This window comes from Aplidium turbinatum, chromosome 8 (assembly GCF_918807975.1).
Source record: "Aplidium turbinatum chromosome 8, kaAplTurb1.1, whole genome shotgun sequence".
Taxonomy (NCBI): domain Eukaryota; kingdom Metazoa; phylum Chordata; class Ascidiacea; order Aplousobranchia; family Polyclinidae; genus Aplidium; species Aplidium turbinatum.
This window is the reverse complement of record NC_137479.1, coordinates 23,096,532-23,123,821: the sequence shown is the minus strand read 5'-3', so window position 1 is coordinate 23,123,821 and position 27,290 is coordinate 23,096,532. Positions and strand designations below refer to the sequence as shown.

The 27,290-nt window shown below is 39.5% G+C and overlaps 1 protein-coding gene across 1 annotated transcript; it reads right to left on the bottom strand.

Annotated features, from left to right (window-relative positions):
* Nucleotides 1-2,179: 2,179 nt before the first annotated feature.
* LOC145776170 (uncharacterized) lies at nt 2,180-26,306 on the bottom strand. The gene is made up of 16 exons (XM_082587570.1): nt 26,130-26,306; nt 25,251-25,395; nt 24,073-24,099; nt 23,453-23,588; nt 21,328-21,684; nt 16,832-17,035; nt 16,197-16,343; nt 14,804-14,872; nt 13,873-14,200; nt 12,729-12,995; nt 12,227-12,355; nt 9,762-9,926; nt 5,363-5,665; nt 4,315-4,661; nt 3,629-3,849; nt 2,180-2,463 (listed from the first exon to the last, which is right to left on the bottom strand). Exons 1-16 carry the CDS (start codon nt 26,304-26,306, stop codon nt 2,180-2,182), a joined length of 3,306 nt encoding a protein of 1,101 aa, XP_082443696.1.
* Between the last annotated feature and the right edge of the window lie 984 nt (nt 26,307-27,290).

Genomic DNA, 27,290 nt, shown 5'->3' with positions numbered 1-27,290 from the left:
TAAACAGCTATTAACTTATTAAAGGTAGCTCTTTCACACGAACGGGCAAAAACTGCGGCTAAAATTAAAGAACACCAAAAACTCAGATACACAAAAACTCAGTAACTACACAAAAACCCAACAGAGTAAGCCATTCTGAAATTGCGTCCACAAATTAGTTCAAAGAAACGTAAATCGCGTAACCTTTGCGCGATTTACGATTTGCAAAATTTATTAGTGTCTTTCTGTGTGTCTAAAACAAGTCCTGGGGGGTGTTAATAGCCAGATGTCTTGGAAAACGTTATAAATTTCTAAATTTTATTACATTTTCAACAAAGGGCTCAACTTCAGAATCCAAACTTGGAAAATTTTGGGGGGCCATGGCCCCTTTCGCCCCCCCCCCCCTCCTGGCTACGCCTATGTCTCCCATCCAACGAAGCGAAGAATTCACCGTTATTACACTGATTCAATATCATCAATCGTTGAAGCTACCTAAAAATCCAAAGCTTTTCTGCTTAAATGGAAGCGAAGGGATACAGTATTAACATTTTCCATATGCGCCCTAGAATGCGCTGGAAATTATATTCTCTCAACAGTTGTTCGTGGTATGCAATCACGTCAGGGTTAGAAATGTTTAAGCCAAGGATTCAACCTGTTTTGTCCTCAGAACACTTCGCACCCCCATTTCAGGGGACGAAATCGGGGTACGAATTTTTCAGGTGACGAAATAGGTTGCATCCAGACTCAACATAGAGACATAGCTTTATTTCCGAAAAATGCCAAAGAAAACATGATCTTATCCTTTTGCTATGCCACCGGACAGCACCATTTTACAATAATATTCATACCCAAATTTTTGTTGAACATACTCTCAGAATGCCCCAAATTCAAAGTAATTTTTCAAAATTTTCTGGGGGAGCCCCCCAGACGCCCCGCCGCTGGGTGTCGCCTTCGGCGATCACGCCGTCAGGCTTTGCCCGCCGACCGTCAAGCCATCCCCCTCCCCTTTAAAAATACCTAGCTACGCTACTGAATTGGATCATTGTCATTGGGGCCTGCAAAGCATATTCCGCACAGGGCCCGAAATACCCCAAGACCGGCACTGACCACGTTTTTGCATACATTTACGTTGGCAATACACACTTTGTACACACGTAGACAGGTCACATGCGCTGCACCTGGGTATGCGACATAGGGCGGTAAACCTCACAATGCAGTAACACCAAATTTGTCGTAATCAGTAGCGTAGCCAGGAATTTTGAAAGGGGGGGTTTTGACCACCCAACGGCGGGAGGTCTGGGGGGCCTCCCCAGAAAATTTTGAAAATTTACTTTGAATTTGGTGCATTCTGAGAGCATTTTCAACAAAAATGTGGGTACGAATATTCCTGTAAAGTGGTGCTGTCCGGTAGCATAGCAAAAGGATAAGATCATGTTTTCTTCGGCATTTTTCGGAAAAAAAGCTAAGTCTCTGTGTTTTCTTGTTGCTGTATCCTGGCTGAGATGTTTGAATGTTCGGTATTGGCAAAACTCGCTCTTTTAATGCAATTTCGTTTAAAATTAGACAATTTTTTTTAGACTGAAAGCTTTATTCTCAATATCGTGACGTCACACGCGTGCCAAAGGGGGGGTTGTAACCCCCAAAACCCCCCCCCTTGGCTACGCCACTGGTCGTAATGTTATGATCTTTCAGTTGTCCACTTTCTTTTTAGGTGAGCAATTCCTACTTGTACCATTCCTAGTTTTATCCCAAATGCACATAGGCAATTTACGCATGTTCTGCAAATGAAAAACAAGTTACCCCTCAGTCAACGTAACACCAGTGACTTAGCACTAAACTGTTTACTTGGCTGCAAGTGACGCTAATGTCAGTTGTTGTAAATGAGTTACTCCCTAGGAAAGAAGAAATTTACCAATCAGAGTCGATGGCACAGGCCTAATTAGAGACAGGGTCAAAAACAGTGGCAAAAACACTTTTACTTTCCTGATGACAATGTGTGAATCATAAAACATGATGTTTAATAGGAAATTTTGAATTTTTAGAACAATTTTCTATATTTGTCCTGGAGTGCCCAGGACAAATACCGATGCTCTTGCCCCCTTTGATGGTTTCGCTCTTCTTGACAAATTCTAATGAGCTGGTTTAAAACACATTACGTTGTCTTTGACATTAAGTTGAGCTTATTAGTTCATTAATTAATTCACAAAGTAGATTGAACCGTCTCATTTTGTGATGTTGTCTTTCTCACAGAAAATTTTTGTCTTGTGGCGCAACTTCGTCGAATTGCAGAAATTCCTTTGTCAAAATAATCGGAGTAAAGCAGCGGATTGAGAGCGCTGTTGATCGGCAACAAGACGATTGCTGAAACAACGTAAGCAACATCCGGGACGCTAACGCCTCCAAAGTTAAGAAAAACCATGAACGACAGTGGAATCCAGCAACAAAAATCTGTGACCAGCAATCGAGCGATTTTCTTCTGCATTGCTAAAATAAACAAAATTAAAATTATCAAACAAACGAGAAACAAGTTAACGAGCGGTATTAGCGGACAAAAGTTGTCCTTTTACATTGTTATGGCGTGAGAACAACACGTAGTTTACGGCCTTCATATTCAACGCATTTCTTTTGGTTCTTGCAATTGAAACGTTTCGTGTAACAATTAGAAGAAACCTCACGCCAGGAACCGATTCATCCCCTATAGGCTAGATCACTGGTTCTTAACCTGGGCGCTACCGCCCCCTAGTGGGCGCTGTTAACTTTTAGAGGGGCGGAAATATTCAGGGGGCGTTATAGGGGGCGCTACATTCAGAAGGTGTAACGATATTTTCCTCACTGCAAATTTGCTTTAGTAGTTCTGCTGGGGGTACGAGAATCCACCGAGGATGAGGAGCTATATACAGTATAGAGATTGTGTTTAACAAGGGAAGTAGTGATTCTCTCTCAGAGCATTCTATGTTGGCCTATACAGCACAATGCACAACACCATCCGACAAGCGTGGACGTCGGATGGTGTTGTGCATGGCCTTTGTTGTTGATAATGGGCATTGTTTCCCTTTCCTTGTAGTAAGTAAATGGCATTTTGTGGTCAGCTTTTGGCAGGGACAGCGGGCAGGCAGTGCAAGCAAACCATAAGGACTGGTCATAATAATAGTCAGTCAATAATGGTTATTAGTGTAACTCTTACTAACTACTAAAAAATCAGCAGAGATGTGCCTTAAGACTTTTAAGTTAAGAGCCTTAAGGCACATCTGTGCTGATTTTTTAGTATTAAAACTAACATCGGCTTAAACCAGTTTTTTCTTACTAACTAATAACTAATTACTACTGGCTGTAGGCTAGCCTTATAGTCTTGGAAGAAAATGTCATTAGTAGGCTACAGCCCTTATATTATGGTGGGCGCCAGACTATGGAAATCTCTGAAAAGGGGCGCTGGGGAAAAAAAGGTTAAGAACCACTGGGCTAGATGGTTGTGGAAATTGGGCCTTTTTAGTTGTAGCGTTGTCTTCACCACTGTTTTTAAGTGGAGATAAAATTTTATCCCATGAAGACAAATAAGCCATGTGTAATGTGTATGTTTGGAAGCATACAAAGGGAAACAACAAAAACCTGAAATGAAGGAAGTAAGAACTACTTAGCTAATTAGCCTTACTTTGTATTTGACTTTTGTTCCTCTTCTGACTACTTCCCGAAACCAGTCGCTGACGACGTTTAGTTTGCCTTCTTGCGTTGATCAAGATGAAAATGTAAGCTCCGGCCACGAACACGAAAGCAAGACAGTTGAAAGCTGTTGTCGCCAATGAAAAGCCCCACGCCCTGTCTTGCTTTGTGACAAACAACCGAGGAATACAAACGCTATTGGCACTGTAATACCTAGAAAAAGCAGAATTATTAGCCCAAACGGCCAATCTTAGTTGTTGCAGTCTTTCGGTTACCTGGCAGACTTAAACAGGTTTGTGCAAAACACAAAAGTAAGCTAAACGTCATTGCCAGTCTACCAAATTGCATTGAAATTTTCCTTTACTGTATTTAAAAACATCTCCAGGCCCTTCTCAATCCATTACTATGCGCCGTTAGGTGTCCATGGCTTTGAATGTGGATAAAAATAGCTTAGTAGCCTACTGAAAAGAAAACTCTTTGCACAATGCCGTTTTAGAAATACCTTTGGCCAATACACTAAGCTGCAAAAATAATAAAAGAAAGTTTTCACGGGTTGTTTTCCAAGTTATGTTATGAAAGTTAATTTTATTGCAATGTAAACCTTTTTTGTCTTCTACTCTTCAATATGTTACCGTATATATAAAAAAATAAACACAATAGCCTACAAAAATACTTTACCCGAGATAACTGGAAACGTTCAATACATCACGTTGGTGAACCTGCTTCAAAGAATTTCTCAAACCATGCCATGATTTTGCCATCTGTATATTTGGCAGCATTTGCATAGATGCATTAGCGTGCGTTGTGTCAAAAACCGTCATCCTTTCAGCCCACAATTTAGCCGAATCAAAATTTACTGTGGCATTTCGAAAGAAAGGATTTCCAACAACGACGGCCTTGTTAGTGAAGATGTACTGCAGGTTCATTGTGAACGGAATGAATGCAACTGCGAACGATACGCACCAGATGCCAACTAACAGAAGCACAACCATATGCAATGCTGGTCTCTTTTTTGCTCGCATCGGCTGAAAAAATATGTTAAAGCAACAATAAACATATCCTATAATTAATAAGGTAGATCAAACACAACACAAGTGGGTCATTTCGTATTAGTGCTCCAGAGCATCAGTGGTACACGCAGAATAATATAGTAAAATTTGTTTTTCTTTGCAACATCATTCACCAAAAACTTCATTTTTTCAAGTACACAAAAAGTGATCTTGATCTTCAAGAATACGATCTTGATCTTCAAGACCACGTTGTTTTGGTGATCTGATCTTGATCTTCAATGCAACGGTTCACTGCAGCATATTGCAAGGGTATGATGTAGCAAAGTAGGCTACAATACTAAAAGCGGAGAGAAAAATTAAAAAGAGATTGGCAAAAATAAAAATGTGGAACTATAAGGGCTCAGTTGTTGCTATTTTATGCTTTACGGCTAAATCATACGTATTTATTCTTAAATTTAATCTGAGCAGCATAACAGTGCTTACAAACACTTTGACAAGTCGTGAAATTACGATTGTAGGTGTGCTTACTACGATTGCTTAATGTTTGTATCAGTTTTAAAAAGTCAATTTTCAGAACTGTTTCAATCTTCTATAATTTTCTTTGCTATTTCTGTCATGTTGTTGCTACATTAGATAAGATATGAGATTAAATGGCTTCCATTGCCACAAATGAGAGTTGAATTGTGTGGTGTAGGCTATTATTAGCTATAACTTACCCGATAAACAGCGTACAGACGGAAAAGTGTCATAGCAACTAACAACATAACAGAAGTTTCACTTGAAATCACAACTAACACTCCCATGAAGTTGCAAGCAAAACCAGATACCCAACTCAGACTGTGCAAGCAATATTCTCCAGAAAATATCAATCCAGTTATTCCCAAGACAATAAGGTACACTCCCATGAGGCTGTCAGCCAAAGCCAAATTTAAAATCAACATATGGTTTGTTCGAAGCGGGGCGGAGTCTGGCTTTCTCAATATTACACGCAAGCTTTTCACTTCTCCAATTACCACAATCTAAAAATCAAGAAAATTAGTTTGAAATCGTGAACGGGTAACAAGGTAACTTTAGTGATTAGTTTAGTGATATCAAAGTAAAGTTTAGTTTGTCGACTGCATGGCTGAGTGGTCATCATCGGCGTATGAGCAGGTCTTTCCAGGCTAAATTGGAGGGCAGGAAATCATCAGCCACACTCGGCAGTCTCGTCGTCCAGGACCCTCAGACCATGCGCACCGTTTGGAGGCCGGTGAGGTTAGGCAGTGGTGGATGACATGGTCTGCGGTCTGTTCAGTGGCACCACACTCGCATTCTGATGAAGGAGCCCGGCCCCACTTGTGCATATCCGAACGAAAGCGGCCGACGCCAGTTCGCAAGCGGGTAAGCCTGACCCAAGCAAGCCTTGCGAGGGACATTCCCGGTGGATGGGGATCGGCGTCGGATATGAAGTCACGGAGCGTGAAAGTGTGGTTTTGCCACTCCGTGTTCCACATGTGATTCGTCCAGTGTTCCGCACTTAAACCAAGTTCTTCTGCGTTCTTAAGTAGTTGTTGTGCGGCAGGCACAAAGGGGCGTCTTGATTTCAGCGGCTGCTTTATAGGTTGTGGTCGCTTGAATGCTGCATGGAGGGGATGGTCGGAGTCCAGAGCGCGGCGAGCGAGATAAATCGTGGCTCCTTTATGGCGTAGCTCAGCGGGTTGGATGCCTGTTAGGATGGGTAGGTAGTTCGTCGGAGTGGGACGCAAGCATCCAGTCACAGCACGCATGCGTCGTTGATGGCGGTATCAATCTGGTGGGTGTGACAACTACGACACCAGGCTGGTGCGCAGTACTCAGCGGTGGAATGAACAAGGGCTAGGGTAGCTGTACAAAGAGTTTTGGCACCAGCTCTCCAGCTGGAACCCGCTAATCGATTCAAAAGTGCAACGCGTGTAGATAGTTTTTTGCGCAGTGACTCCAAGTGACGGCGGTACGTGAGTGACCTGTCTAGGGTTATGGCGAGGAAAGTAGGTTCGGCACAGTATCATATGGACCATGTGTCTGTTAGGGAGCAGACGGAGTAACTTTCAGGTAAGGCTGCTATACCATACGGTATCATAGGCAGCTGTGAGATCAACAAACACAGCGCCAGCCTTCTTTTTAGCCGAAAAACTGTCCTCAATGTCTTGGGTCGTAAGTGTGACGTGATCTACGGTTGATCGTCCGTGTCGGAAACCAGCTTGTTCACGGGGGAGCTGTAGATCTATTATTGGTTCGACATGGGCGTAGATGAATCTCTCGAGGATCTTTAAGGGGATGCAGAGCAGTGAGATTGGACGGTAGCTCTTCGGGTCCTCTGGGGGCTTCTTCGGCTTAGGAACTGCAACCACAAGGGCTCTTCTCCAGATTCTGGAAATTTTCAGGTGACGCAAACAGCAGAAAAGGAAGTCTTTTAACCAGGACTTTAAGGAGGCAGCGGCATGGAGTATCAACTCTGGGCATAGGTGGTCAGGGCCCTGGGCTTTACCTGGCTTTATGTGCTAAAGGGCGGCGGAAAATTCCTCCGGGGTGAACTCACCCGAGATGCTGTCCCCGTCTGGGGTTGTTACCCTCCAGAGATCCATCATTTCTTGTAAGACGGATCTGTCTGAATCACGGTCTCTCGATTTGTATTTCCCGTTCTCCACGAGTTGTGAGGCGATGGAATTTGCTAAAATCGGACATTGTTGACGAGAGGCATGTGATCTGCCAGTTAGGTTGTTCAATGTACTCCATGCTATGCGGCTGGAGTGCGTGAAATCGATTTATTCAACGGCTTCTGTCCAGCGCTCCTTCCTCCTTGAGTCCAGCCTTGCCAACAGGGATGTGGCTGAGCTGTTGGTGTCGTTGCCCTAGGGGGCGTGGAGGAAGCCGGAGTAGAGGCTTTCGCACTCCTTATCCCAGCACGGTATGTATGTATGTATTTCGTCGGCCGCGGGGGATGGAGTGTTTTGCCGCTGATATTATTGCACCACAACAGTCCTGGTAGGCTTCTTCCACGTTGTTCTTCTTCTTTCGTTTGAGACTAGATCAAATTTCAGGGCAGGTGGTGGAGAGCCAGGTGAGTGTAGCTTCGTCCAGCGTTGCTATACCATGCGTTCCATTTGGTGCCTTGTAGATGGGACATTCGAGAACGACATGGTCAGCAGTTTGTTTCTCCGCGCCGCATTCGCAGGCTGATGAGTGAGCCAGACCCCACTTGTGCATGTTGGAATGGAAGCGACCGACTCCGGTTCGGATTCTGTTGAGCTTGACCCAAGTCGGCCGAGGCAGGTCCATACCAGGGGGGCGTGCCACCGGGTGGGGTATAAAACCATGTAGTTTGGTGTCGGTGGCGCACCACGCTGCATTCCAAGTATCTTCCATGAAGTGTGCTGCGCTGATGGCATGATCGCTGAATGGATGTAGTAATTCAACAGCAGCTGGCACAAAGGGGTGTCTTGACTTTAGTTGCCGGGGGGATTCCTGAGGTGGGATGTTGAGTTTTGCATGAAGCAAGTGGTTAGGATCCCCCGCCCGGCGAGCCAGGTGTATAATGGCTCCCTGTCGGCGGAGCTCAGCAGGTTGGATGCCTGCAAGGATTGGTAAATACTCGGTTGGAGTTGGGCGCAGGCATCCAGTCACAGTTCGCAATGCGTCGTTGATTGGGCTGTCAATGAGGCGGGTGTGGGCACTGCGGCACCAGGCAGGGGCGCAGTATTCAGCAGTTGAGTGAACTAGAGCCAGGGTTGCAGTGCGCAAGGTGTCAGCACCTGCACCCCAAGTTGTGCCTGCCAGACGTCTCAGCAGGGCGACGCGAGATGTCAGCTTTTTGCGTAGTGACTGTAAATGGTGACGGTATGTGAGTGACCTGTCAAGTGTAACCCCAAGGTATGTTGGTTCTGGGCAGGGCGACAGAATTTTGCCGTTAACGGTCACTTTCAGGTCACGTTTTGCCTCCCTGTTGTTGAGATGGAAGGCTGCCGTCACAGTTTACTTTCGCTGAGCTTCACTTTCCATTGATGAAGGTATCCAGATATGGTCATCATGTCTCGGCTCAACGTCGTTTGTAATGATTGCCAGTCTTTCGCAGGGTACAAGATGGCCAAGTCATCAGCATATGCATATTTGTCAGATGTTGTTGATGGTAAGTCGTGCGTAAATTACGTACGTACGTACGTGAGTACGTTGTTGGTGTGTGGGGATAGGAGATATTGTGTGGCTTGCTTCGTTGGTGAGAAGGCTGTAGTACTCCCAGTTAGCCATTCTGAAGTTCCATCGCTTAACAGGCTTGCTCGAGACAGGCATTCTGAGCGTTGGAGCCGTGATGATCGAGGGTCGATGTTGGGACCGGGGGAACTTCGCTAGCACACGTCTGTCCGGTTGGCAATTATCGGGGTCATCACTCGCGAAAGCCAGATCGGGGTTTGTGCCAGTGTTCCAGCGTCCGGAGAAGAAGCTCGCTGCACCCTTGAGATCGTGCAGTAGGGTGAGGTTATTATTGGTGACCATGAAGCCAGGCTTTCTCCGTCGGTGTTGGTGGTGTTGTAGCCCCAGTCAACGTGGTGGCAATTGAAACCGCCAGCGTAGAGGCTGGGTTGGGGGAACACTAGGATGGCTGTTAGTGTTAAGCGTGAGGGTGGTGGCTTATAGACATTAGACATTGACGATGTGAAAGCCTGATATGTCTATGCATAGCCACTCTATCTCCATCTGGGCATTGGATTGGTCTATTGAGACAAGAGCCGAGCCGAGTGGAGAATAGAGACGAGAGACAGAGCCGAGTAGTGAGAGCCCTGGTTTGATACCGCTCAAGAGCATGTGGCCGTATCTTCGGCAAGACAAATTCAAGCCTGAATGGGGACGCAAAGATAGGCTTTCTTTCCTTCCCGTCCATTTGATCTAAATTCAAACATTTCAACTACCGGCGTAAGCCTGATAACAACAAAAATCCGGCAGTAAATAATAATGTGTAGTATTGTGTAAAGAAACATATCTAACAATTTCATTGCAATTGCATCAGCCAAAATAATTATGTTATGTTGTTCAATTTTACCAAAAGCATATATCTTACAACAATTTTTTTTAAATTATAGTTATACTGAATTAGTGTTTTACTGTATTTCCGATCAATGAAAGCAGCCCCATGATCCACACGATGGCGCGCAAGATCGGATTTTTAATAAGTTCATATCTTGATGAAAAAGCATCTTCATTTCTGCTGTCGGACTTTGCTGGACATTCATCGCTGAGATCACTGCAATCACTGCGCCCATCAAACGTCTGTAAATTATGCAACAGACAGAGCACATTGAATGGTTATGACGATCCTGCAACTACTCGAAGGTTTTTGAAAATATTCAAAGAATCTTCTTCATTACTCTTGCTGAAGCCCTTCATCATGAAAATTCGCGAAAATCATTTTGGCAAAAAATTAAGTCCTCTAAAGTTAAAGGTCCTATCTCTTCAACAGTAGGAGGAGCAATTGGGTCTACTGCGGTGACTGAGATGTGGAAAAATTATTATGGCAATTTATTAAACTCTGTGCGTAACAATCCTACAAGTGAAGCAATAGACATGTTGATGCAAGACACTGAAGCTTTTGCCAATATCGAGAAATATCAATGCACTACTGAAACGATACAAATGCTACTATGCAAATTACCCTTTAATAGATCTGCTGGAAGTGATAAAATTTCAGCCGAACATCTAGTATATGCAGATGAACTATTGTGCTTCTTATTCAGCTTATTGTTTAATGTATGCCTTTCTCATGGTATGCTGCCTTCACCTTGTTTAAATACCATAATTATCCCTGTTTGTAAGAACAACAAAGGCAATATTCAGGATGCTGGAAATTACAGACCCATTGCAGTGGCAACTGTAGTGTCCAAATTATTTGAACATTATATCCTTGAGCATATTTCACCGTTTTTAAATACATCTGACAATCAGTTTGGATTTAAGCCAAAACATGGCACAGATTTATGTGTTTATCTTTATAAACAAACAGTATCTCATTACATACACAGCAATAGTCCTGTGTTTAGTGTATTTCTGGATGCATCCAAAGCATTTGATAGAGTTAATCACAATATCTTATTTAACAAGTTAGTTTCACGGAATGTTCCTATGTGCTTTGTACGATTATTGAAGCATTGGTATAAAGAACAAATAATGAGAATAAAGTGGGGGAATCAAATTTCTGACCCCTTCCATGTCACCAACGGAGTAAGGCAGGGAGGGGTTTTAAGTCCCTACCTGTTTTCTTTGTATATAGATGACTTATCGACTGAATTGAATTCCCTAGATGTCGGATGTAATACTGGTTCATCTCACTTGAATCACCTAATGTTTGCAGATGACTTGTGTGTATTTAGTCCAAGTGCTAAAGGTACCCAAAAACTCATTGATGTGTGTGAATCCTATGCTTCTAGACATGACATTATTTTCAACTGTAAAAAAACTGTTGGATTGGTCCATCAATGTCGCAAATTTAAAGTTTTGACTTCTCCATGCATGCGGTTGTACAATACACAAATTAAATTTGTTGGACAAGTGAAATATTTAGGTATACTGATTGATGATACCATCAGTGATGACGCAGATATTAAAAGGCAAGTGCGATCTCTTTATGTCGCTGCCAATCAGCTTAGGTCCAAGTTTGGAAATTGCTCTACCGAAGTTAAAAATGTAATGTACCAATCATATTGTATGCCAATGTATGGTTCGCAACTATGGTGTAACTATAAAACTTCTACTTTAAATCGCATACGAGTTGCTTACAACGACTCATACAGAATTATCCACAATTTGTCGAGATGCGACAGTGCTAGAGTGTATCAGGTACAGAACGACGTGTTAACATTTGATGCTCTATTAAGAAAAAATTGCTATGCATTTGTAGAACGTTGCAAAAGATCAATTAATCCACTGTTGCGCAATGTTATGTCTTCTGATTATTACTTTAATTCTACATTTTATATTCACTACAACAGTATTTTGTACGTTGTTTGATGTAGCCTGCTTGATGTTGTGTTAGTCTGATATTTTGTGTGATGACTGTTAAAAATTTAAATTCTATGGACTTTGAGTCTGATTGCAAATAAATAAATAAAAATAAAAATATATGAGGTCACTTTGATGTCATCAAACCATCATAACGTAGCTGTCAGGTAGAATATGAGGTGTAGCTTTATCATCTAGCTACCAACCCCACTTGAGGAACAGTGGGTTGTGCAGTAGCAAGCTATAATAACAGTTTGATAAATTGTATTGCCATACTTGTAAACAAAACAACAACGTTCGCATATTTGTATGTATACGTCATAATTCTTTGCTGCCATAATTTAAAACAAACTTGAAATTAATAAAAAGATGAAAGCATTTACTGTAGCACCAGATGATTTAAACGGCGTTTAAACAGCTCTGGGCTACTTTCAAGGCTTCACCACGCCTCTCAAAACTAGTCGTTGTGCTTTCTCATTAAGCAACTGAAACTTGTTCTTAAACTTAGTGATCGGTTTATTAATATTAACGTATTACTATTAAAGATAAATAAAAGTGACATTTCATCGACCTACCTGATGCTTTGGCACAAATAGCGGATTTCCATTTTCACAAAAAAATCTTCCATCGTCGCATTTGAGTTCGTCGGCATTGTTATCACAGTTGATATAAAAGTCACACTTATATGCCAGGGGAATAGATACCTAAATGCAATGCATTCATCAAGTATTTGTTGCGTTTGACGTGTCATAAGCTAACGTTTAATATGCAAAAGTAACAAAAATGACACAAAATGTTCCAGATTTTCAGCAATGAAGTGAGACCAGATAGACATTGAAATTGAAACAAAGGCATTGAAACGACCTTTATTTCGCTTAATGGTGTCAGTTAATGAACGATCTGCGGCTTGTCTGTTGAGCCAGCCACGAAAATGCAAGCGATTGGAAGGCTCATTGCAACGTTTCGTTTAGAAATGCTTGAGAAAAAAAGTTGAACAAATTCTACCCAAAACGATGTTGTTGCTCTTTAATTTGTCCACTCCTAATTTCGATTACTGTACGCATTTTTCTTACCAACCTTTGAACCATTCAATGATGGACAGAAAAACCTGTTTGGACAAAGAACTTCTGTTTCTTCTGATGTTTCTTTACAATCAATTGTTCCATCACATTTCTGAGTGTCAGAAATACTGACATGTTGATCATCACCAGTGTTGCAGTAATGTCTGCCAGTGCAATTAACTTCATCATGATCTTGTGGGATATCCAAAAAGGACCTTTCAGTATGTGCATATTCAAAACAGTCAATGATCCCATCACAGGGCCTTGCGGGAATTCGATTAAGCTATAAATAAGAACGGTTTTTGTTTACTGTAATTAATATCGAAGTTACGTGACTTTTTGACGGAAAAGGAATTTTCTTTTGCGCATAAAAAGCCTTAACCATTCATCAAATATGTTGTATTTCTTTGTGTAATAAAAAATATTAAACCTGTTGAAGTTATTTTGTTTTGTATGTCTGTGGTACAACAAAGCGAACTCTCTACCAAAACTTTATAGGCTATGTAATATAATTGAAAAATAGTAACAATTAACTAACAGAAGATCATTGCAGGTGTAACTGCAAAGTTCGTCCTATTTCTAGAAATTTGATAAGTACTGTACATGCATTAAATTGTGTATAAACATACAATTTCTTGCACTTTCTAGGTAAAGGCATCCACGACAGTATTTGTGTTGAGTGGACCAAACGCAAAAAAGTTGCCCACCAATTCGGCTGTTTTCAGTTGCGTAGCCGAGTGGTGAGGACGTCTTCGCGACGTTCGAAAGGACGTGGGTTCGACACCGATCCAGAGCACTCGGCTGTGTCACGGCAAAGACACTTAATGGCAAGCCAAACTAAGGGGAGCAGCTGACTCGAAGACTATATGTCACTTCGCTGCTTCCTGTTGTCTGTTGTATCGCATCTGTGATCGTAGTGTACTGTATGTTGTCGCAAAGGCCACAAATGAAAGCATGATTATTATTATTATTGCTGTTATTACTAGTTCAGATACTGTAGCTGACTGCATTCGTATTACGCTGGAAGAGATGTTGAATTTGTCAGTACAGGCTGCAATACAATTGATTGATATGGCATAGGTTACATTTGAGATGTTTTAACCAAGTGAGGTGCATTTTCAAGAAGCCTTTGTGTCAGCAAGTAGTTTGATGATACTTACACAATAGCCCAAGTTCTCTTTGGTTGGTCCATATACAAAGCCGACAGGGTTGTCAGCATAGTGTCCAGATATCAAATAAAAAAGAGATGGTTCATCCGCTCTAGTAGAAGGTGTGCAGTGAAACGTTGACAGATTGCCACAACTCGCTTCACATTCATCGGCAGGGTAACCTCTTCCTTGTGGCCAAAGAAGATTTCGAGATGAAAACATTGTGTCATGGAATCTCTGTGCCGGTGGACAATCCGCGTTACCATCACACGTTGCACCAAATATGTTGGGTTGGTATGCATCTTTTGTAGAGCATTCAATTGCAAGTGTCTGAGGACATCTGCAATAAAGGATCACTAATTGTAATAGCCTATACAGATAAGATTTTAAGATAAATATCACATATGAATTTCCAATTTCTTCATCTATTTTCTTCATCTTCCAATTTCTTCATCTAAACTTTGATACCTCAATCGTTCAAGGTTTGATAACAAAGGTATGAGAGTTACTGCGATTTAAAAAATTGAGGTCTTGCTATATGGTTTTCAAAATAAGCATGACAAGCTAATGTAAAGTACCAGAATAAGTACTACAGTAGTGTAAAAAGGACTAGCCTTATCTTTAACTCGTTGAATCTGTTCCCTGAAATTGTTTATAACTTTTGCTTGCTCTGTAAAACAATATTGTATTAATTTTTTCTCAAATCTATTGCAAGTGACCGGTGTCTCTAAATCCGTTGTTTTCCGCTGCTGCAACTGTCCTCTACATCTTGGCAAATAAAAATAAAATAGAAAAATCTCGACCGGTACTACACAGTGAGTTCATTCTGCTTTCTTTTAAATATTCAAACCTTACATTTTCATATCTATAAGAAAATTTATAAGAAAGTAAATATCATTTAAAACATTTGCAAAAACAAATAAAGTTAATATTTGAAATTTACCTGCATTTTTCTCCCGGATTGAACGACGTCCCGTATTTACATTGCAACGTTGCTCCACAATACGAAGAACTAAAAAAGCATCAAATCACATGTCAAGCTGACAGACTGCCACTCAGGGGAGCCGGAGCGATTTTTGACTGAGGGGCAGGATTATGAAAAAAGGGCACTTTTGTTGCTGAAAAGCCATTATTTTTTAAGTTTTAAGATAAGATATAGGCCTAGCGATAATGTTCATCTATCAGCTCATTATCGAGTAATGATATAATAAGTGTAGCCTATACAAAGAACAATGACACGAAAGGGCATCATGCTATGTTATAATGATGCAATCTACTGTAATACAGACTTTTGTGTCGTGAGTATTATTTTGAGGCAATAATAAAATATTACAATTAGGAATAGCAGAAATTGTTAAATTGCAAAATGTGCAGTAGCTTACATGACCTTAAGAGGGCAACATTGCCCCCTCTGCCCCATCCACAGAAAAAATGAGGACAAGGGGGGCATCCGGCCCCCTGCCGCTCCCCCGCCCCCGCTTCCGGCACCCCTTTTGACGCTCAAGTTGTACAGAAGATGTCAAAGCAATGTTTTTGTTGATTGTTATTGATCTTTCAATAGTAACAAAACATAGAATTATCATGAAGAATTATCACCAACGGTACTTTTATAAGAAAGCATTCGGTAGAGGTTGTTACAAAATGTGACTATAAAGTTGTTATTTCTGGCAAAAGTTTTTGCAATTGTTTTTAAAAATATTAAATCTAATTTTGTAAAGAATTTGAAGCAACAACATGAAACAAAATAACTCATTACTTTTATGTTAAAGTATTGTTGGTTGGTTTGGTTTTGAATCTTTATCCTCGGACTGACAAAGCCTTGATAGGTTATTCCTGGTAGTTTCGCATACTTGTATATAGAGGCTCTTGACACAGGGCCGGTTACCGAGGTTGACAGAGTGAAGTTTTCCGATTGTAGAAGTGTTGTTGCTGGGAAATTATTCCATTCACTAAGTGCCGCTGAATAGAGAGCAGTCCTGAAAGTGCGGTGCTCAAGCACACACCCCGAGAGTCGAACTTGCGCCGCGTGATCTTGAGCCGGGCGCGTAACCACTGATTTAACGGGGCGGACTGAAATGTTTCCTCATATGTTTTGTAGTAGGCTACCATGTGTTTTAGTCAAACACCAAGCCTAAATCTGAAGATAGTTTGAAGAATTCTTATTTTGAAACCTCCATATGTTTATCCCAACTGCTTTGTGCTTAGCCTACATACGGTTTACTATAAGCAGATCTTCAAAAAAATTCCCATTAAATGTCTTTCCTTAACATGACAGCATACCAAGAAATGAGCGCTATTTTTTGTCAGTATAACTTCAAAATAAATAATTCACATACTGTTCATCCATGTTATTGTAGCAATCACCGACTGAATCACAAACTGAAGATCGATCGATGCATTTCCCATCTCCACAGTGGACTTGGCCCATCACACATGGATTTAGTCTTTCAGAGTCATGCAAACAAATAACATAACTGAACGGTCTACAAAACATTACTTATTGATGAAATAGAGCAGGATTACGATAACAATTGATGTGATAACAAGTCAATCATATTCTGGTTTGAAATTTATCCTCTTTACATTGCTTCAACGTCTGAAGACGTTTTTCTTAAACTGGGGTATCTATAGTTCTGCTAGGCCAAATCTAAACAAATGCAGTCCCAGTCTTGACCAAGCAGATAATAATCTTTAGACAAGACCAAGTAAACGTGAGTGTTTTCGTTCAAACAGTCCAACTTTGTAAACTGTTCCTTTTGGTGAATTCAAAATTTAGATGCATAGACAACTTAGCAACTGGGAACGAAAACTTCCAATCGGTGACCTCCGTAGCATAAACGCTTCCACAAGCCATCCCTGCCACAAGCAATTAGTTCATTTTCAGTTTTGACTTTTTTTAATCGAAGCTCCATTCGATAGTAAACTTACATTTACGAAAATGGTTGTAAATCTCATAGAAAAGTAAACTCACTTCTGCAAAGATGGTGGTTTGTTTTTCATTTTTATGCTGAAGCATAAGTTAGGTATGTCGCCTTCACAAAGACACTCATCCGACAAATCCGAACAGTCAAATCTTTTGTCACAAATTCTGTTCCGTGGAATAACCATGGAGCCATCAAGACATTCAAAGCAACGTGATTCATCAAAAGTAGTTGAGGGAAGGAACCGAATGTCTCTGAAAAAAAAAACCCTGGTGAAACTTAAAGCAGTGGTTATTAAACCTGGGGCAGTGAAAATCCCCAAGGGGGGCACAAAAGTGGTAGGCTGTTGAACTAGTAGCCCATGTTACTGTATTGTAAAAGTCGTAAACAGGAATGTTTGCAACTCCTTGCCTTGTGTCACGAGTATTGACTTGTAATGTGACCTAGTTTTGACTAGTTTCCAGCACTTTTTCTTGCGGTTGTTGTTTAGTCCTTTGTTCGATAACAATTACTGTTTGTGACTTATTTCGTGTAAAAGTAGCTTTTCTGCTCTTGCAAGTATAAAGGCACCAGCTCAGAAAAAAACAACCGTGAACCTGACATGCGATGTGCATTGTCATAAGCTCCGAATCAATGTGCTGGCTTTGAGAAAGCAGCTAAATCCTTCTCATTAACGTGAGGAAAAGTAGCCTAGATTGTGATCCACTTGATCTTTTAATTTACAGTATGTAAGATTGAAAATAGAAAATAAACTTTAGTTTGAACATGTGAAAATTTATGAAGTTTGACCTTGATTTAAAACATAAACGAGAAAAAAAAAAGAGGGTGGGGGGCACAAAGTTTTACAAGTGACGTTAAGGGTCTTCTTCTTTATTGTCGCACTTGATTCCAAGCATTGACTGCCTCGTGTATGAAAAGTTTCCAGGATTCTCTGTTGTTTGCTTTGTGTATTAGGTGTATGTTGGTGTTAGTTTTGTCGGTTTGTTGGTTTAAGTATGTTAATCTTTGTCTGCCTTGGGCACGCTTCCCTTCAATTTTGCCTGTGAGAGAGAGATGTTCTAACTTTCCTTTTCGCAGCACGTGTCCTAAAAATTGAAGTTGTTTTTCTTTGATATTTTTTAGAAGATTGTTTGTTTGTTTGACTTGATTTAAAACAGTTTGGTTGCTTTTTCTGTCAGTCCAGGAAATCCTCTGCATTTTTCGGAATGCCCACATTTCAAACCCACTTATTCTTTTATTAATTGATTTGGTAATTGTCCAGGTTTCTGAATTATATTTAAAAATTGGATAAATGTAACACTTCAATACTCTGAATCTGGTTGTGAAAGATATGTTCTTGTTGCATAATATTGTTTTCATTTGCTGGAAAGAAGCTTTTGCTTGAGCAATACGTATATTGAACTCCTTATCATCTTTGGCGTCCCAATTTATTGTTGTTCCAAGATATCGGAAACTTTTTACTTGTTTTATAGTTGTTCCATTCATTTTAATTTGACAGATTGGAATTTCACTCTCTTTTTTCTTTGTGATTACCATCGTTTCCGTTTTCTTTTCATTCATTTCCATTCCAAATTCTTTACTTCTTTCATTTACTTTGTTCAACAAATTTTGTAGTTTTGCTTCCGAATCAGCCACCAAGACAGTGTCATCAGCATACCTCAGGTTATTAAAGTTACTTCCCCCAACATTTACGCCAGCTTCATCATCAAGACATCGGAGGATGATCTCACTGTATAATGAAAAAAGGCTTGGAGAGAGCACGCATCCCTGTCTAACTCCTCTCTTGATGGATATCCAATCGCTGACGTTGTGATTTATCTTTATTGCTGCAATTTGATCAAAGTAAAGGTTTTGAATAATACGTAGATCCTTGTCGTCAATTCCAATGTTATCTAGCATCTCCAGTAATTTGGTATGTTTTACTCGGTCGAAAGCTTTCTTATAATCAATGAATGCGATGTACAGATCTTTCTTCATTTCAATTGATCTTTGAGCGATATTTTTTAATACAAATACAGCATTTCTTGTGCCGCGGTCTGGCATGAATCCGTACTGTTCTTCAGCAATTTCATCGTTGATTTTGTTCTTGATTCGGTTCATGACAATGCGTAGTAAAATTTTTGTAATATGTGATGTCAAGCTGATTGTGCGGTGATTTTCACATTCCTTTGCTCCCGGTTTTTTAGGTAATGCTATAAAAATTGATTTGTTCATGTCGGTAAGCATCTCTCCTGAATCATATATGTTATTGAAGAGTTCATGCAATGCATCCACACCTACATGTTCCAGTGTTTTTAGCATCTCAGTACTGATCTCATCTGGTCCCACAGCCTTATTTAATTTTGTTTGTTTTATGGCATGTTCAATTTCACTTTTTAGAATATTTGGTCCTGACAATGGTTCACTGAATTTGAAAGGTTTTACAGTTCGATCTGGATCGTCATATAAATCAGATAAATACTCTTGCCACCTTTTCTATATTTCATTTTCTTCCATTAGTATTTCACCTGTTTTACTCTTCAAAAATCCTGACTTTGACGTAGTATTGTGCTTTGCAGTTAACGTTTTGATTCGTTGATGTGTTTCTCTTGGGCTGAGATTATACAATTTTTCGATTGATGTGCACTCGTCATTCAAGTATTTTTCACAGGCTTTGTTACATGCTTTCTTTATTTGTTTGTTCAACTTTTGGTATTCACTTCTATTGTGTTTCTTTTGTCTTCTTTCTTCCATCATTTCTAAGATTTCTTCTGTCATCCAGTTTTTATGTCGTTGGTAATTCATTTTAGGAACTATTTCATTGGCTTTATTAATCGAATCTTTAATAATGTTAAAATGTTCTTCCGTGGTCGTCGTTTCAGTTTTGTTTTCGGTATTCCTACTTGTCATTTGCATTGTGAAAGCTTGTTGGAATTTCTCTTTAATGGTTTTGTCTTCTCTACATGCGTTCCAGTTGAAGTGGATAGGTTTTTTGTTCCTTTTTTGTTTTTGTAGTCTTAATCTGAATTTTGCAACAACAGGATTGTGATCACTATCGCAGTCTGCCGATGGGAATGCATTTATATCTAAAATCGATGTTCTAAATTTCTGTGGTACGATGACGTAGTCAATTTGATTACGTGTTTGGTCATTTGGGCTTTTCCACGTCCAAAGTTTCCTGGGATGTTTTTCGAAGCAAGTGTTTGTTATGCATAATTTATTTTCTTGGCACCATTCAATTAAGGTTGTCCCTCTCTCATTTTGTTGACCGAGTCCGAATTTTCCTATACACTTTTGATCAGTATCGATTTTGCCGACTTTCGCATTAAAGTCTCCCATAATTATTTCCAACTCATTATGTTTACATTCTTTCAAGACTTCATTCATATCGTTGTAGAAACAAGTGATCTCCTCATCTGTAGAATCTGAAGTTGGCGCATAAACTTGTATTATACAGAGATTTTGGTGTACATTTTTTATTTTAACCATCAAAATTCTGTCAGAAACCGCAAAGAATCCCATAATATTGTTTGCAAATTCAGGATTAATTATAACTCCTACTCCCCTTGAGTGCTTATTGTTTCCAGAATACATAATTGTGTAGCCATCTTTATTTATTCGTCCGCTGTTATTCCACCTCATCTCTGATATGCCTAAGATTTTGATATCCATTCTTTTCATTTCTTTAATGATGTTGTCTAATTTTCCTTTCTGATACAATGTTCGGACGTTCCATGTTGCAATCTTAAAAGTTTTCTTCTTCCATTGTTTTCGAATATTTTGCTTCTGTTGTTGGTTTGCAGTAGCTTTTTGACGGTCCGGTCTGACCTGCAAACCATCAGAATTCGGACCGAGCGAGGAACCTTCCTTTGAGAGATAGGCCCCCTTCACGCTGTTTAACTTTATTCTTTCATGTAAACTTTTCATCGAGGTATATGTGGCCAAGAGTTTACTGTAGTAGGTCGGCCAGTCCTGATCTACAGTGCCCCACCATCTTGGCTGCTTCGGGTGAATCCTCAGCATTACTAGTTCCGCCACGTAGAGGCGATGGTGTTGGACTTCAGGAACCTTAAGGGTAGCGCAGCCAAGAAAGTTTGAGCTTCTGATTTAAAGCGTCGATTCTTGCTGGATCTTGAAAAAGCACAAGCGATAAGCAACCTATCAGCCATTATCTTTTCTTGAAAACGTTTTTTTCTGGGGTTGGCTGGCCTGAGCCTAATTTGTGTTCAGTTGAAATTACCGCTCTTTGTTGCAGCATCGTCGTTCGTTTTCAGCCTGGAATCAATCTCAATCAAAGCTCAACTTTTCCAAATATCTAGATCAACGACCGAAGCAAGTTCCTTTCCAATTGCTTTGGATATTGGAACGAACATAAAAAAGTCACAAAATTTTGTACGTCAAGTTTCATTCTAACACACTTGTAAAAAATGTGACCTCAAACTCTTACCCCCTTAGCTACGATGCTGGTCAAGACAAATGTCAAGGCAAGATAAGTTTACACAATTTATTTGCTAGTTAGACAATTTACCAGATGATTTGATGAAAAATTATGACTAGGCAACGTTACCTTGCATCTTTATAACGTTTTGTAGAAAAATAGCAAAGATCTTCTCCTCGGTCACAATCACTTATATCGTCCCACAGCAAAACTTGTGGGATTTTGCACAATTTTCCATTTTTCACACATTTGAAACCAATGCCATCTATCCATTCATCGTCTTCATCGCACCCTCCACATACATTTCCATCACATATCGTAGATCGCTTTCTGCATGTTTTTTGATTAACTTTAGATTTGCACCAGTAATACTCTGGACACTTTGCCTCACATCGATCCATGTTTGTAATTTCAAAAGATCCGTTGCAATAGCTTTCAGTTTCGATAAAACACGACCTTTCGCTGTATTTCGAACTCATCGAGCATCTGAAAATGCACAAAAACTAACACTGTTGAATTATAACATTTATTTATACGAGGGTGTTCAATCCTTAATTTACACAAAACATTTCTTTGATAGTTGCAGAATGCAAGTGTTGCAAAAACTCGACAGAACATTGCCAATGTCTGAAAGTAGTCTAACGCCCTATTATTGAATTTTATTGAAGATAATGTGAAATAGGAGGTTTGGTGATGGATTTCAACTGAAGCATGAACTGGCTACAGTGATAGTTTACTCATGGCTCTGGTTCGATTCTAGGTTATGTCATACCAACAAGTTTAAAAATGGTCCAGCTTCGGCGGTCCTTTCCCTGTCAAGCAATAAAAGTTTAATGGTTTGTTAGGGGCCCATAACCTTTCCAAAAAACTCAATGATAGCAAGCCAGCACAGCTATCTCATTAGTGATTTGATAAACATATTATTTTCGGAAAACGTTACTGCTTTTGTAGTGCTGTTTGTTTGCAACGCCATCTTGTATGGCTTTTAAAATACTACGACAATTTGCTTGGGTCGCAAGATTTTACCGAACTGAATTTTTTTTAAATGGGTCGCCTTAAAAACGAGTTGGGAACCACTGAATTGTAAAGCAGTGAAGTTATGACGAAGCCATACTTGCTGGATTCTAACCAATGGTAAAGGACCTTTGCTGTTTTTGCAAGACAAGGAATAAACCTACAGCAATTATGAGCAAAGTAAGTTGATTATAATAAAAGTAATTTGCGTTCTTCTGGTGACTATTTACTAGGTTACCTCCTGATGTTAAAGATGATAACTAGCTTTTGTATTTCCGACGTTTCGTCAGTCAGCACGACTGACTTTATCAAGGTGGCTAAAACAGGTTAACACAACCTGTTCAGCAACGATGGCACAACACAAAAACGTACTGATAAAATGAATAAAGTAAGCAGCAAGAATCAGAATTAAAACACGCAACAAGACACCTAGAGGTTAAACTGAATGCAGTGAATGCCTAAAACCAGTAGGCTGCTTTCCAACAGCGTAAATTTATCTATCTATTGGGCCACCGTCAAGAAACATTGAAAAGTCATCAGACAAGACAGAAACCAAGGGAATTGGCAATAACAATGATAGAGAAGACGCACTGAGAATGGAAAAGGTGAAGTTAAAGTTAAAGTAATTTTTTGTACACAGAGGGAAAATTCTGACACAAAAAATTACAAAAAATTACTTTAACTTTAACTTCACCTTTTCCATTCTCAGTGCGTCTTCTCTATCATTGTTATTGCCAATTCCCTTGGTTTCTGTCTTGTCTGATGACTTTTCAATGTTTCTTGACGGTGGCCCAATAGATAGATAAATTTACGCTGTTGGAAAGCAGCCTACTGGTTTTAGGCATTCACTGCATTCAGTTTAACCTCTAGGTGTCTTGTTGCGTGTTTTAATTCTGATTCTTGCTGCTTACTTTATTCATTTTATCAGTACGTTTTTGTGTTGTGCCATCGTTGCTGAACAGGTTGTGTTAACCTGTTTTAGCCACCTTGATAAAGTCAGTCGTGCTGACTGACGAAACGTCGGAAATACAAAAGCTAGTTATCATCTTTAACATCAGGAGGTAACCTAGTAAATAGTCACCAGAAGAACGCAAATTACTTTTATTATAAAATGCCTGGTGAACAGTCTCTCTCTGTTTTTACTAAGTTGATTATTATAAGTTGTTTTCATATGCAACGTGAAAACTAAACTTAAAAACTAAAATCTTCTAATCAACTATTTTTCTTTTTAATTCCATACTTTATGAATCCTTCATCATGCAATGAATGGCATTGGTCTCTTGAAATAACTTCATCGTAGGGATATGACTTGCAATCCTGTTTTCCGTCACACAACTTTTCGACTGGAATAATATAACCATCACCGCAAATAAAAGCTAGAAGTATAGAAAATAGATGAGCTAGAATCGATGAATAGGAAAAGTTATACTTCTTGTCAGTACTTTAAAAACATTGCAGAACAAAAACTGTTTCTTTATTTTCGGGAATAATGACAGTAAGCTATGTACTACTAAGTAACACATATTGTTAACAAGCTACTTCCAAGTTGAAGATTTTTAACATTGAAAAAGATATGTTTATGTAAATGGAGCTGAAAGCGCTTTTGTTTTGTTGTCATCCTCGTATTTTGATAATGTACTAAGCTCCACCAGTGGTGATGTAATCTCACCCACTTTCTAACGTATTTTATCGGCTTCATTTCATTGTTCTAAAGCAGTTTCACAGCAGTAACATTACTGCGTGAAACTGCTGTAAAGTAAATGTTATGCATTCTTGTAACGTGAATGTCATAATAATCACAGTTTATTCGAACCATAAACATGAATATTGTTCATTATAAGTCAAATATTATTTTCATACCTTCTTGTCCGAAAGGATCTTTTGATTCTAAACATACGTTTCAATTAAAATGTGAACTTGTTATATCAAAGTTAGGCTAACGCAATTATGGAAAGTTTTGTGGCTTTAATTCCACTGTGTGGGGTTGTTGGGCTACGCTTTGATGTAGAGCATCTTTTAAAAACTTTGCTTTATTTTATTGACATCACTAATCACATTGTAAGGTCGTTGAATTGTACATGAGGACCCGATCGACTCTGAGAAGTCAGATGGCATCACGGATGCGCCTCTCAACAGCATATGACTGTTTTGGAAAAACACTTCATGAAGAAGCTATTCCCAAGGCCTTTCCTTTCAATTAACTTAAACCATAGCCGTACGAGCCAGGGGGGCAGCTGCCCCCCTGGCTCGTACGGTGAATACTTTTATAAAACTGGTGAATATCTGGTGAATACTTTTATAAAACAATTCTGGTGGAGAGGTTACAGTACTTTTTCAACCATAAACGGACATAGCTAAGCAACACCACAACATTTAACAAAAAAATGTTATACTGTACCTGTTAAATGTACAGTAATGTTAATGTTGTGGTGTTGCTTAGTTTTGTTTGGTTACTTTTATAAAACTATCCAAATTAAAATGATGCAGTTGCGCTCCAAAATAAAAAATAAATATTTAGTTTGTATATGCAAATGCAACTGCTGTGTCATGTAAATTTCACCAACATTTAAAATGCTGAAGTATATAATACTCCTAAATGTTACTCCTACCTACCATGCCAAAGTGCAAAAGCATCGAGCAATGCACAAGCAAGGTATATTCAAAGATGAATTCAGTTGTTCTATCTTGATTACTTGGGTAAGAAATTCTAGCTAGCTGGTGATCTTGTTATGTAAGTTTTTCACTGTTATCATGCACCACATACATTATATTTGGGCAATTTCTATAAAAGCGTGCAGATTTAGGCAAATTTACGTTCTGCCCCCCCTCCCCCCCCAAAAAAATGGTTTGGTCTCGTACGGCTATGACTTAAACATTCCAATGAAGAATGAAGATGAGCCACGTGTCAGGTGCAAACTTGTTCGAGAAAAACTATTAGGTAGGCCATGGCTACCTGGTGATAAAAGAGCTACCTAGAGCCACTGACAATTTGAGACTCCAGGTAGCCACGGCTAGGCCTACTTTACGTATTGCATTACCAATAAAGGTTGCATTGAATCCCTTTCGCGTCCCTGCGTCATCCGTTTGAAAATTGATTGTGAGTATTCCGTTGCTGGAAGCGATGGGAGTTATAGATGTTAATGCGCCCGTCAACACAACATTTTCGTATGGTGGTTTGACAATCTGAAAATATATAAATGTTTTCCTTTGAACTCAGAAACTTTGTGACATACAGATTTGATATTGATTGATTGAATCTTTATCCTCGGACTGGGAAAGCTTCTTGAAGAGCTTAATCCTGGCAGTTTCGCATACTTGTAGAGGCTTTGAATCACTGACGCAGGCCCGGTCACCGAGATTGACAGAGTGAAGTTTCCGATTGTTGAAGTCTTGTTGCTGGGGAATTATTCCATCCATTAGAAGCCGCTGAATGGAGAGCAGTCCTTAACGTGCGTTGCTCAAGCGCACACCCCGAGAGTCGAACCAGCGCCGCTTGATCTTGAACTCCTTCGTTCCAGAAGTGACGCGCTAACCAACTGAGCTATCGGGGCGTTGGTTAGCGCGTGATTAAAGAAGTATTCTTTTATCACGCGCTAACCAACGCGTAATTAATAAAGCATACTTTTTAAGTTTACTTTATTAGTAGCAGCCATGCTAGTAGATAAACTAAAATAGAAGTCACTCTTACAATTGTTGTAAATTAAAAATCTGCTGGTTTTAAAATCGGCATAAACATTCGCTATTCACAAAGGTTCTTTAATTTTGTAAACCAGCGTTATTAATGTAGAATGTTCATTGGCAAATCTATTTTGAAGTTCAAACTATGTTTATAATAAGTAATAGCTAAATAAAAAGCTAAGGCTGAAAATGGTCTTTATTTTAACAAAAAATACAATCGCCCTAGTGAATTTGTTTACCGTTACAAAATCCTTGTCTTCTTCAACTTGAAACGAATGAAATGTCAGCACAACTTGATGTCCCATCCTTGGAATTAGATTCCAAGAAACATTGAGGTTGTTCTGGTACCCGTTTGGCCAATCTGTGCTAGTCAAAGATTTGCTGACATTCAAAGCAGCAACGGAATAAATTTCCATTCCTGGTTAGAGTATAAACAACAGAACCGTAAGACATTTTAAAATTTTGTAGCAATGGTTTCTGATCACCTTCGGTTAAGTTGCTTTTGCCGTTTAGCAATGAGTAGAACTTCAAAAAAGGTATGAAACGGAACCATGCTGTTACTCAACTGCACTACCTAAGCTTTATTTGTTTCTTGTAAATCGTTGCGTCATTCAACAAATTTCTGAGTGCACAACTCGTGCATTTAGTGATTTAATTGTTCATTGATTTACGTTGTGAAGTTTAAGAACAAACTAAACACTTTGTGTTATGTGTAAAGACACGAAAGTCTTACCAAATTGGTCTAGAAACATTATTCAAGCATGACTGCTTTACTTAATGAAGGCAAAAGTTCAACATTAATGCATACAGCGTTTTGTAAGGCAGTATAAGTTTGGCTTAATCCAATAACTTCATCAGCAAAGTTGATAATACAAATTTTTTTTTAGACGTAAGCTGTAATATCATTTTACGGAATGCACCCAGACAAGCATTAGCTTGTTACGTCAAAACGTCTTTATTTATCAAATCGAAACGCAGTGGGGAATTTTTAGTATTGAAATTAAGTTCAACGTTCATATCAAAATTAGTTGTGTGTTATTTAATTAATTTATTTCGTGAATGAAAAACTTCATGTTTAAAGTTTAATTCAATACCTAATCGCTTGTGTTACAAAAAAGCTTCTACATTTTTAATGTCCTGAAGACTCCTGGGTGTCCTTGGGCACGACTTACTTACAATTGCAACCGGTAGAAATGCTTTGCTGTGGGAACTCTAGAATTGGGAATAGGGAATATAAAGTTACTTCTTAGTATTCCATTACTTTCAGGTCTACTCTGGCCCGTAGCAATAGCGCCGGTCTGGCCCCTAGTTATGGGTCAAATAGCATTAGGGGAAAACTGGGCAAAACAGACCCCGTAAGGGAGAAATTGTTTTTCTTGACTGTTGCAAAACACTTTTTA